Source organism: Rhinoderma darwinii, chromosome 6 (genome assembly GCF_050947455.1).
Source record: "Rhinoderma darwinii isolate aRhiDar2 chromosome 6, aRhiDar2.hap1, whole genome shotgun sequence".
Classification (NCBI taxonomy): Eukaryota; Metazoa; Chordata; class Amphibia; order Anura; family Rhinodermatidae; genus Rhinoderma; species Rhinoderma darwinii.
In genome coordinates this window covers 108,004,408-108,018,115 of record NC_134692.1, presented here as the reverse complement: position 1 = coordinate 108,018,115, position 13,708 = coordinate 108,004,408, and the positions used below count along the sequence as shown (strand labels likewise).

At 38.0% G+C, this 13,708-nt stretch overlaps 1 protein-coding gene across 1 annotated transcript in view; it reads left to right on the top strand.

Annotated features, from left to right (window-relative positions):
• Positions 1-11,875, top strand: part of GRIN2A (glutamate ionotropic receptor NMDA type subunit 2A) — a 608,297-nt gene extending 596,422 nt beyond the window's left edge. The window contains exons 13-14 of the mRNA XM_075830090.1: positions 2,570-2,808; positions 5,404-11,875. Coding sequence (XP_075686205.1) covers positions 2,570-2,808; positions 5,404-7,185 — 2,021 coding nt within the window. The 3' untranslated portion in view covers positions 7,186-11,875. The remainder of the gene's footprint in view (positions 1-2,569; positions 2,809-5,403) is intronic.
• Positions 11,876-13,708: the final 1,833 nt, after the last annotated feature.

The window sequence follows — 13,708 nt, the reverse complement described above, 5'->3', positions numbered from 1 at the left end:
AGATCACCCCTTTCGTATTGCATGTAATGGGCCACGTGATTCTGTACTTCGTCTCCTTGCTTGAATCCCAGAACTCCTCATTCATAGTGATGTTTGGGCAGGCAATACAACGTCCGCATGGGCGACAGCCCCAACGTGGTTTACCTGCACCAAAGATAGGTTTTATTGTAGGAGGGCCATAATGACTGTGAACCAGTGTGTCTCGAAGGTTCATCGCTCGCCTAGAGGCCACCGAAGGTCTCAGGGGCAACAATTCCGATAGGACTGGGTCTGTCCTCTGTAGGGGCCAGTATTTAGACAAACATTGCACCATTTCCCCCCACCTGTCATGGTAAGTTGTCACATACCTAATTTGTGAGGGTAGTGATCGCTTGGCTACAGGCTGCAATAGTTTAGAACGAGTTGTTTTACAAGCTCTATTATATGCCTTCCGTATATTCTTTGTATTGTATCCTCTATCCAGAAAACGCTGTCTCAGAATAGCTGCCTGTTTTTCAAAGTCCTCTTCGGTGGAACAAAGCCTCTTCATTCGAAGGAATTGTCCTGTTGGAATAGCCCGTATCATATGCCTAGGGTGAGACGAGGATGCATGCAAATATGAATTAACAGCGGTTTCTTTTCTATGGACATCCGTCTGTATGTACCCATCATTGTCACGTTTGATGAGTACATCCAGAAAATCTATTGCCTGATCTTCTACTCTCCATGTCAACTTGATGTTAACCTCATTACAATTCAATTCAGCCACAAAAAGAGTAAAATTCCTCCCTTGTGCCATGCCATATCAAGAAAATGTCGTCGATGAACCTGGTCCAAAGTACGACCTTGCTCACCGACGACATCCGGTCAGACAAAAAGAGATCCCTCTCCCACAGCCCCAGGAATAAGTTGGCATATGATGGTGCACATGCTGCCCCCATTGCAGTGCCCTGGAGCTGTAGGTAGAAGGAACCTCCAAAGGTGAAAAAGTTGTGAGTCAACACAAACTCCAAGATAGTTAGTATGAATTGAATCTTGGCAGGGTCTGTGTCAGTCATTCTCAAGAAGTATGCCGCTGCACACAAACCATCCTGGTGTCTGATGTTAGTATATAACGACTCGACATCACAGGTGGCTAATAGCATCCCAGGGTCAAGATGAATACCCTCTAATTTTTGAATAAGATCCGCAGAGTCCCTCAGATAGGACGGGAGGGTCTCAACTGATGGTTTTAGCATAGCATCTATGTACTTACTAAGATTATCACATAAATTTCCCCTTCCCGAAATAATGGGGCGTCCAGGTGGTACTTTAGGGTTCTTGTGAATCTTGTGTCTGCACATACAGCCGTCCTGTTCCACAGTGACCGGCAGGGTGCGCTTGCGAGCTCAGTCCAGGCTTAAGAAGCCAAAGCGCACGCAGGTGGGAGATTGAGCTGATTGCTCCCAGAACACCCTGGGCTATAAGAAGGGCCCAGCCCCTTCCTCTCATGCTTGAGCGTTGTTTGTCGTATCCTAGTTAGTCTATGCAAATGGTCTCCTAGTGTTTTCCAGTTCCCAGTGTTCTCCGTACTGGTATCCTGTATACCTTGCTATCCTGGTCAAGTGCCGTGCTGTGCTGTAGTCGTGCTGTGCTGTATTCCACGCCTGTCCTGCTACTCCATGCCTGACATCTATCTGCTGCCTATTCCCAGCCGAGACTGTCTTGCTACTATCCGAGCTTCCACAGGTACACTATAAGAACTATAGACTGTGACCTGCGCCCTGTTTGCCAGCTGCCATACCGTCAAGGCGGTACGGCCCAGTGGGTCCCGAAACCCAAGGTGACAGGCCATGGACCCCGCTGATCGATCCAAGACCAAGATGACGTCACAAGAGATGCGGACCGATATGCAAATGGTCTCCTAGTGTTTTCCAATTCCCAGTGTTCCCCGTACCTGTATCCTGTGCTATCCTGATGAAGTGCCGTGCTGTAGTCGTGCTGTGCTGTATTCCACGCCTGTCCTGCTACTCCACGTCTGATGTCTACCTGCTGCCTAGTCCTAGCCGGCCTGCCTTGCTACTGTCCGAGCTGCCAGAGGTACCCTGTATGATCTATAGACTGTGACCTGCGCCCTGTTGGCCAGCTGCCATACCGTCAAGGCGGTACGGCCCAGTGGGTCCACGAACCCAACATGACAGTATCCTTCCTGTTTCTAACCTAATACTGAACTGTTGCTCCATAACAGAGTGACCACCACGTGGAGTAAACCTCATGAATGCACCGTGATTTTATGTAGTTATTACTCCCTTAGCTATGTCAGGGTTTAGAGCGTACTTTATGAACCTTGCAAGTACTGTGACCTATTTCTGCCCTTTTGATCCCCTGGTAAACCAACCTCTTACTGAAAAAGTGTGTTGGGTCTTTAAAGGCTGTAAAGTTTTTTACTGATTTACATTATTATGGATTACTATGACATTGTTGACCGCTACGAAGGGAGAAGCTGATTAGATAATTTTTCTAGGTCCTTCCTATAATATTACTATAAAATGTCAGATATCTGATTGCAATGTGAAGATAATGCAATAAACAATAATTTTATGTTACTTAGGTGAGATGGAAGAACTGGAAGCTTTGTGGCTTACTGGCATCTGCCACAATGAGAAAAATGAAGTTATGAGCAGCCAGTTGGATATTGACAACATGGCCGGCGTCTTCTACATGCTGGCAGCTGCCATGGGCCTGAGTCTTATAACTTTTGTTTGGGAACATTTATTTTACTGGAAACTCAGATACTGTTTTACTGGTGTTTGTTCAGGAACCCCAGGCTTGCTATTCTCAATAAGTAGGGTGAGTAATAAAAATGATAATAATAATAATAATAATAATAATAATTAAAAAAAAAAAAATATATATATATATATATATATATATATATATATAAAATAGTTAATAATTCTGTTCACTATTGACAATTAAAAATATATACAGGTTCTGTGATTGACATACAAGCGTGAATTCTTATACCACAGTCAATTGATGGAAGAAGCTAAATGTAATAATTTGTCTGTAAATCTGGCCATACACAAGAGAGAACGGGATTAGCCAATGAACTCCTAATAGGGTTCTGCATTTTAACATGTCTGATATTTGTTTTTTCTTTGGGACATAACCCGTGCTACCAGAGGTGTCTAGCAGTGGCAAATTCCCCTGTCCCCATTGAAATAAACATGCACACTCTTCCGAGCATGTACTGTATGCTTATGATTCAGCAGAAATGGCTGTCAGTAAAATGTGTTCGGCCAACCACTATCTCATTTCTATGGCCAGCTGGACAATTGGAAAGAGAAAATCTTTAGCACATAAACAGACAACTGTTAGGTTGGGACTATATACAGATTTTTTGTAGCGTAATAGCTAAATTTTGTACTGTTGTACTTTATGCAACCCTGTTTATTGATTTATCTATTAAGCTGCATGTACATGTTAAACCATTGGTGGACATAGATAGAAGAAGGCCCCTGTGCAAGAACAGTATGTGGGACCCTTATTGCACAATAGCTAATTTTTCTAGAGCAAGGTTATGATCATAGATCTCCTCTCTCATGACCGGTATATCCTCGTCCACCAGTTATTGTGAGTCAAGGGAATTATTAACACAATCCCTTACATGTACTATTGAGTAGACAGTATGGTCATAGTGAGTCTCTTTGACTATACAACCCTGTGCAGCTTCACATATGATGATATGTCCGTCTCTGTGCTACATAATATATTCTTATGGACTGCAACTGTTGTGCGACAATACTAATAATAATAATAATAAAAATAATAATAATAATAATAATAAAAAGTGATTAAAGTCCCCATGTATTAACAAGAGGTTGAATATGAGGCTTTTGCTCACAATCTGACAAGGAAGCACAATTATACCCTTCTTAACAGTTTTTTGTCATTTTGTATAGTATTATACATGTAATATATTCTTTTCATTTTTTTAAATAGATTAATAGATAAGTTGTTTACTTTCACTGCCCTAGGATAAAATGCAGGAGACAAATTTGACGTGAAAGTAAAGCTGCATGCAGCGCTATTTTTCCTGTCAAACGAGAGACAACTTAGCGGCACCTGAAGGACCCCATTGTAAGTCATTGGGGCCCATTGGGTGCCGCTGGTATCCGTTGTGCGACAGATCCAGCACTGTGCTATAAACCATCCCATTTCATACATTTATGTCTGGGTTTACACTTTTTTGCAGAATACTTTGTGTAAATGGAAAAAAAAATTATCATCACATGTAAGTTAACAGGTCATATTAATTAATTATGTAAATTACAGGAGTCATTTATAACAATTATTAGTCAGCTGATAAAAAAAAAAGGCTGTAAAACAAAAGCACATATAAAAAAAAAATGGTGTCTTAAACAGGGCAAAATACTTAGAGTAGTTGATATGAAATATTAATATATAATAATAACATGACCCATAACCATTTACACCCTTATTCATAAGACTGATTTGGTTGTACTACATCAGATGACTTTAGTTAAAAATTTTATAATGCTAAGACATTTGTGCCAGAGCCTATTTCAGAAATACTATGGATGATCCTCATACAAATGTATCCATAAATGACTATCATCAATAATATATATATATATATATATATATATATATATATATATATATAGAAAAAAATCGAGCAAAGAAGCAGCACTCAATAGCAAAAAATGACGTTTATTCACCCAACACAGCAACGTTTCACTTCCTCCATGGAAGCATTTTCAAGCAATTAGTGAAAAGCACACACAGGTATATATAGGGAGCACAAAGCTCAATTAACAAATCATCTAAATAGCAGCAATTATACAATTCATATAAAAAAAGATACCCCGTGTAACAGTGTAACAAAATGTCACATATATGTGTACAAGAGTCAAACATTGACAAATAGTATGAAGAACTTTAAAATTCCAACGAGTGTAATACGTGCATATAAAGTAGTGTAATGCATTAATTGCATATCGATTAATAATCACATTATAATACACAATAGCTGGCACTCACCAATCTGGAGAAACAAGGACATCCTGAACTAATTGCTTGAAAATGCTTCCATGGAGGAAGTGAAACGTTGCTGTGTTGGGTGAATAAACTTCATTTTTTGCTATTGAGTGCTGCTTCTTTGCTCGATTTTTTCCATATACCTCACTGGGAGAACGTCACTCCCTGTTATCTGAAGCTTAGCACCAGCTGTATTTGGTTTTTTGCACAGTGCTGCTCCTATTATATGTTTGTTTCTGGTATATATATATATATATATATATATATATATATGTATATATATATATATATATATACAATTTGTTATATTTTTATACATAGCTCAAATGTTTACAATGCATATGGTTAATAAAAATAATATTTGTTGCATATGTCTTCTAGGGCATTTACAGCTGCATTCATGGAGTGCACATAGAAGAGAAGAGCAAATCTTCAGAATTCAGTTTTACTGCTTCCCAAACAAATATGTTAAAATTACTCAGATCTTCTAAGAACATGGCTAATTTGACTAATTTAGACCCTTCTCAATGCAATTCGCCAAAAAGAACATCTGATTATATTCAAAGAAGTTCACTGCTGATGGACATGGTTCTTGACAAGGGGAACTTAATTTATTCGGATAACAGACCATTCCAGCAAAAAGAGATTTATGCCGAAAATGCACACGACCTATCCATGTTAACCAGTAATCGCCATAAAGACAACCTTAACAATTATGTATTCCAGGGCCAACATCCACTCACTCTTAATGAATCCAATCCTAACACAGTTGAAGTTGCTGTCAGTGCAGAACCGAAGGTGAATTCTAGGCCAAGACAACTTTGGAAGAAGTCTGTAGAAACTTTGAGGCAAAATCAAGGTTCAATTAATGAAAATGGAACTGATGAGCCCAAGTTATCAAGTAAAAGCCAACGCTTCCTTCCAGAAGATGGACATTTTTCCGATGCATCTGAGACATCAAGTAGAGCAACTTGTCATGTAGATCATGAAAATAATAGCAAACATCACAAAAGTAAAGACAACTTAAAAAAGCGATCTGTATCCAAGTACCCTAGAGATTGTAGTGAAGTTGAGTTGTCCTACTTAAAAACTAAACAAGGCTCCACTCGTGACAAAATTTACACAATTGATGACAAGGAAGCCAATTTCTTGATAGAGCAGTCCCGGTATGGTGAAAATGCCCCTGTTCAAGAGGAAGGAGATTATCCTGAGGTGTATCAAGATCACAATGATAATTATAGAAAGTCCGAACCCTCCCTACATGGGAATAGGACTCCTATACATAATGAAGAGAGTCTTCCAAATAATGACATACAATACAAACTGTTTACTAAGCACTATGGTGTTAAGGAAAAAAATGCATCTGTGACTGAAGCCAATGATAGATATAGGCAAAATTCTACACATTGCAGAAGCTGTCTTTCAAATGTGCCCAGCTTTACTGGTCACTACTCTGCCAGGTCCCCATATAAATGTGATGATTGCCTTCATATAGGAAATCTATATGATATTGATGAAGATCAAATGCTACATGAGGCCCCCAACTCTATGCATTCTGAAGATGTTTATGAGCACAACTGGATTGAGGACAATGCTCTACAATTTCAGAAGAAAAACAAGTTGCGGATTCACAGGCAACATTCTTGTGACAATATAAGTAAACCCAGAGAGTCAGACGAAGGAAGGCAACCCCGTAGCATAAGTTTGAAAGATAAGGAACGATATCTAGAAGAAAGCCCCTTTGCTAATATTCTTATTGTCCCCCATGAAAAACTATTGGGAAACAAGACTCCGCTTTATACACAATCTTTAAAGGAGAACAAGAGGAGCAAGTCCCTTTATCCTGACATTTCTTCTGAAAACCCATTTCTGCATTCTTTTCATGAGAACCAAAAACTGAGTCATGGACGGAGCTCCTCGGACATATACAAACAATCCTCAACATCAAAATCTAGAAATGATAACTATTTAAGATCATCAATTAAATCCACTACTTCATACTCCTCGAGGGATGGACGAATACCCAACGACATGTGTGTTTCAGAGTATGTTATGCCTTATGTTTCAAGCAAGAATAGTCTGTACCCAACTCCAAGGGTTGTAAATTCCTGCAGCAATAGACGTGTATTTAAGAAAATGCCTAGCATTGAATCAGATGTTTAAAATGTATTTATGTACCACGTTATGTTGAAGCCTGAAAACATAGTGTAGCTGCCAACACTTTAGAGGCAATCCATGATCATTAGAACCATTATTTAGAATAGCAGTGATGGTTTCTGCTTACATTCATTTCTGTAGGGCTTCCAGGTGTCTAAGTTTACTACCTTTTTTTGTCACTGGATTTGCCCAATTTAATTTTATACTTTTAATAGTCATGGACAGCTGAAATGTAATGGGCCAAAGAAAAGGACTAAAACGTGTACAGTAGCATGATACCTGTCTCCAAAAAAAGGACATGTTGTCACATACCTGTACTACACTAAGTTCAAAATGGTATCCTAATTATATCCCAAAACATACATAAAGAGTGAAAAACCCCACAACGTACATAAGATGACAAACATTTGCTGAGAAAATTGTTAAAGTAGGATAAAATAAGCCATGAGAAAGAAAGATACAGGCTGATTCAATATTGGCAGCTATAATTTGATGTACTTTGCCATTTATGCCACTAGTACTATACTACACTAGAGAGAACACCATATAATGTTATTTGTCATCTAATATTTTTACTAGCAATTGAAGCAATATTGTATGCATGTAGTTTAACACAAAAATGTTTTATGTAAGAATGCATTTGCACAGTCACAAGGGGATGAGTAAAATCAACTTTTACATATTGATCTTAATAAAAACAGTATTTTAAGTCTATCAACCATAATATTCAGATGATTAATACTGACGTAGAGCGAAAAACTTTGCCTTTTTAAAGTTATGTTCACAAGCGTTACTCTGAAGATTACGTGTCAGTGTCAATATCTTTATTTCTATATCATAGATTTATTAGATAGCCATGATAAATTGAATCTCAAATCTTTGTTATAGTACTTACCAACATTAATTATGTAATAAAATTATTAAAGAAATACCATGGCATGTCATTTGCCACACTTTCAACCTCACACATCAGCCTAGGATATCACAAGCTATCTATACTGGTACCTTATGTATGTATGTATGTATATATATATATATATATATATATATATATATATATATATATTATGGCAAAACACCTAGCACAGTTGTAGATATTGGTTCAGTGCATAGCCTTTACATACTGTATATAAATATCAATACAGATGTAGCACAACAGTGCATTCACTTGAGTGTAATAATTTACCGTTGATGCCGAAATTAACCTCTTAAACTTTTTTCTCTTATTGAAATAATTTACTGTTTTTCTATTTTCATTTCATCAGAACTTTATGTTCCACTCATTTCTTGGTGCATGATAGTTTGCTATTTTTGCATGTCTTCATGTAAATTATACAAGAAGTTAAGGTACAATACAGTACAGTGCAGTTACATGTGCAAATTACATGAAACTTTCTTCTGAATCCAAGAGTTATTTAAAAACAACTGTCCAAAAGATCATTTGCAATATAAGTGTTAAAAACAAATATCCAAATGTATGCATAGCAAATGCTTGATTATTCTGATGGATTCTTTTTTGTAAATGGAGGCTAAAATGTATGTTCTAGGATAATATAATTGAATGAAATTCAGAAGTGCAGAATTATAACAATGACTACTAGGAGGATGTTCCTGGGAAAACATAGGGGGGGAAATGTGATTATAAAAATTGTTGCAGGTACCAAGGTTGTATGCAAGTTTTTATCTAATAAGCACATTTTTAAAAAAAATTCACTTGGGTAGAAAAGTATATTTATAGGTATACAAATATATAGAAAATGTAATTTTTTGTTCTTTTCCATGGGCTGCCAATGTCTGTTTCTATTCTCTCATTAAAAAAATCGGGAGCAGAGAACATGGAATACATTGAAGGGCCTACTGGCACAAGGGGCTTGATTTAATTGAAATTTGTGAATAAATGGGAAAATAGACAGCTAAACCAGACAGAGACAGAAAAGACCATGTGCAGAAAACAGTATATAGGCCCCTTGCTTTCCAATCGCTTATCATAGAGCCTCCTCCATGACTCTCTCTAAATTCACCAGTAATTGTGGGCTATTAAATTTGTTAATTTAGTCTCTTAAATGGAATCTAATAGACGTCAGGAAGTTGCCAGCTGTGGGAGTGGCAGTGGGCGCGCTGACCTACTGATCCTCTAATGTACTCTAGGGAATAATGTCTAATAATGCAATTATTTGGTTTCATTTTACAGAAGGGAAATGTTAAAAAAAAGAGAAAAACAGAAAAAATTAAGGTTTAAAAAAAATTTCATTGATTATTTTCTTAAACATAAACTCTCCTTAGTTTCACACTCATGCATTAAACAACTTGTGCAAAAACTAGTGCAGACAATGAGTTTCTTATAATAACCAATCGGATTACTGTTTTTATAATCTACACACTACTGGTATTCGATTGGTTCTATGGGCACCTCCTTCATTTTTGTCATGAATTAGGCCATGCTCTTTAGATAGATAAATCTTTTTGTTCACATTTAAAATTCGTAGCCATTGCAAAAATAAATAAACTAATCCACCCATCAGATGTTATTGTGTCTACATCTACATTTTCTTACCGACCACTATGATTGCATGTATGTGTGCATGAAGCCAATTTGGCATGACTTATGGAAACGTAAATTACAATAACGTAGCCACATTTTTCACAATAATTCAACCCTCCTCAGCAATAAAGTTATACAATGATTTCTAAAGGTGAAGTATAAGGTAGCTATAAATTACATACTGTGTATGAGTTTTCATTTGAACATTGACTAGTAGTTCATTGAGAATTGGTGGCATTACTAAACTAAGTGTTAACTTAGTCACTGATCATTAGTGAATTCGTAGACAACATTCTGATGACTATCAGTTTACCTAATATGCCGTTCTCAGCGCTGTCACTGGTTCTTACTGTATTAAGGGCTCATTCATTTTAGCATTTTGTTTTTTGAAACAAGATTCAATAAAAAGAAAGGAAAAACTTTCTTCTAAGCTAGTATCTCCCAACTAGGGTTCCCTGAGCCTGGTTAGGAGTTCACTAGGAGAAAACAGCAGCAAGAGCTGTCACTTTTACATTGACCCCTTGGCACACCATGATGTAACTGTATATCGTGGTAAGCCTTACCTAAAGACTCCATTACTACAGTTACATCATGGCAATGGCGTAGGATTAGCAATTCTGTTTATACGATCTAATGGGGAGGATGGCAGTGTTTGATCGCACCTACCGTAATGGCTGGGATCAGAGAAACCTCCAATCCCTGCCGTCTGACTCCTTGATGTTAGTAGCATATAAGTAATGTAAACAGAAGGAGCGGGCTCCGTTTGTTTCACACCAATCATTACTGGCATCACAATTTTCTAAGCACAGGTACTAAAGAATTGGAATATACAGATATTCAAATATGCTAAAGCTGTAATAAACAAAAAGTCAAAAGTAAAATTTTCTGACTGGGACTTAAATATACAAATCAGTAAAAATAGATTTTGTATAAATACAAAATAAAATTTTTGGTATTACTGTAACCATAACAACTAATAAAAAAAATGCTTATGTGTTATTATTGATGAGCATTTTCTTACATTTATTCTGTTCCAACTAAATTCATATCATTGAAATGTTAATTTATATTTACCTCAAAATTATCCCTAACAAAAACCTATAACTTGTCCTGCAAAAAACTAAATCTTATAAAGTTACATAAACTAAAAGTTATTGCTGTCTTAACGTGGGGGTACAAAAACCAAAATAATTATGGGGTTCTAAAGGCCAAAAAGATCATTAAGGGACAAAGAATGTGAAATTGATTTCAGGCAAAGCCATGAACAATTTTTGGCCAGAATGTAGAATTATAGAACACTTTGCCAGCCCCTAATCCTAGCTTCCTTGATGTAAGAAAGGGAGTTGGGGGTTCCCATTTTTCCCAAGTGGATACACATTTAGGGGATTTCTCCATAATAATAAGGTTGGGAATCATTGCCCTAAACGAACAACTTGCTCTCCCTCTCCTAGGATTCATCCTGGTTTTTGGTTAAAAAAAAAGCTGAAGGAGAAACATGCCTGGTAAATGCTACTTTGAATAAGCCCTTTTATTTTGTATTCTCATGGCTAGAAATTCAGCTTGCAAAATGGATGCCAATAGAAATGCGGTTTAATAAATCTGACAAATCTGGACTTCACTTGTATGTCCTGAAATCTATACTTCTATGTAGCATCTATGTTTGTGTATATATATTTATTGTAGCCCCTTGCTAATGATTACTCAGGGCTGTATAGTAATTTCGTATTCCTCTTTTTTTTTTTTTTTTAATTCCATTCATCCCTTTTTCATGTACAGAGCACAGTGGACTTCTGCTTCATCTAATGTGAATATTTGTGACATAGCTAGGATTTTCCCATTCATTGAAGCCACAGATTTATGTAGTCTAATAAGGAATGCCAAATCATTTATTTGCATGGTATTAAATTTATCCCATTTTGTTTATTATCTTCTTTTAAAACAGCATCTACTGTGTATGATCATGAAGCATCAATAGCTGTATTAAAAGAATAATTTATGACACATCTAGAACATATTCTGTATAATCTGTGTTAGGTTGGGCACTAACTCCTTCCTCTTAGTATTATTCTATACTTGTAAACACAACAAGTAATTATTATCATTCATTAGATAATGTAATTTTACCCACTGAACTCACAAATTGATTATTGTTTATTACCATATTTTATAATAAACAGTTTGCAAACATGTAAAAAGTATTATAGTTTTTCTGTAAAATGATGCCTTTTGTAGGAACAATTATGAAACAGAACTAATGGAAATATGTTATGGACTCTTGTAAAATGTTGATGTATCAAAAGGGGTAACAGCCAGGGGAGTAGTTATAGGGGTTGCATAGGAAGTAGACACATCCGACCCTGGTGCTTAAGGGAACCCAAATGCCCCTATGTCACATGAGAAGATACCAGTATTATAAATGGCACAAGGTAGGTGGTGGCCAATGTTAAAGATTTCGCATTAGGGCCAATGAAATTTAAAGTTATGCATCTGGGTACATACATCGATCAGCCATAACATTGATGCCACCTGCTTAATATTGTGTAGAATCCTTTGTGCTGTTAAAACAGCTCTGACCTGTTGAGACATGAACTCCACAAGACGTCTGACGGTGTCCTGTGGTATCTGACTCCAAGATGTTGGCAACAAATCCTTTAAATCCTGTAAGATGTGAGGTGGTGCCTCCACGGATCAGACTTGTTTTTACAGAAAATCCCACAGATGCTCAATTGGAATGAGATCTGGGGACTTTAAAGTCAAAGTTAAAATCTCAAACTCTTTGTCATATACCTCAAACTATTCCTGAACAATTTTTGCAGTGTGGCAGGGCGCATTATCATGTTGAAAGGGGCAACTGCTATTAGGGAATACCGTTGTGTAGAAGGGGTGTGCTTGCTCTGCAAGAATGCTTAGGTAGGTGTTATCTGTCAAAGTATCATCCACAGAAATGCCAGGACCCAAGTTTTCCAAGAAAACAGTGCCTATAGCATCACACTGCCTCCACTGACTTTTCTTTTTCCAATAGTGCATCCTGGTGCCATCTCTTCCCCAGGTAAGTGACACATGCCCTGCCGCCCACATGATGTAAAAGAAAACATGATTCATCAGATCGGGCCATCTACTTCCATTGCTCCATGGACAAGCTTTGATGCTCATGCGCCCATTGAATGTGCTTTCGGCAGTTGACGGAGATCATCATGGGCACTCTGACCAGTCTGCAGCTACACAGCCCCAAATACTGTGATGCACTGGGTCTTTTTGATGCCTTTCTATCATAACCAGCGTCAACTTTTTCAGCAATTTGTGCTACAGTAGCTCTTCTGTGGGATCGGACCAGACGGACTAGCCTTTTAATGCCAACTTGCATTAATCTGCCTTGGGCACCTAAGACCCTGTCGCCGATTCACCAGTTGTCCTTCCATGGAGCGCTTTTGGCAGTGCATATTGGAAACAACCCGCAAGACCTAACGTTTTGGAGATGCTCTGACCCAGTCGTCCAAGCCATCACAATTTGGGCCTTGTCAAAGTCGCTCAGATCCTGACGCTTGCCCATTCTTCCTGCTTCCACATCAACTTCAAGAACTGACTGTTCACTTGCTTTCTTAGCCCTTATTCACACGACAGGGTTTCCCGGCCGGATGACGGCTGTTCATAAATCGGCCATCACCCGGCTGCATTAGGAACAATAGACCCCTAATGGGGCTATTCACACGACCGATTTTTTGATGGCCCGGGAAACCTGGCAGTCAAAAAATGGGACATGCCCTATTTTCAGCCGTTTACCCGGCCGCCCGGCTCCCATAGAAATCTATGGGGCCGGGTAATACACGGCCATCACCGGAATGTGTCCCGAGTGATGGCCATGTATTCCATCGCTCGCGCTCTCTCCTCCTCACAGTGCAGAGTGCATGTGAGGAGGAGGAGGGTCTTTTTTTGCTCCCTGTTGAAGTCGGAATCTCCAATCCCCGGCCGGGGATTGGGGATTGCGTT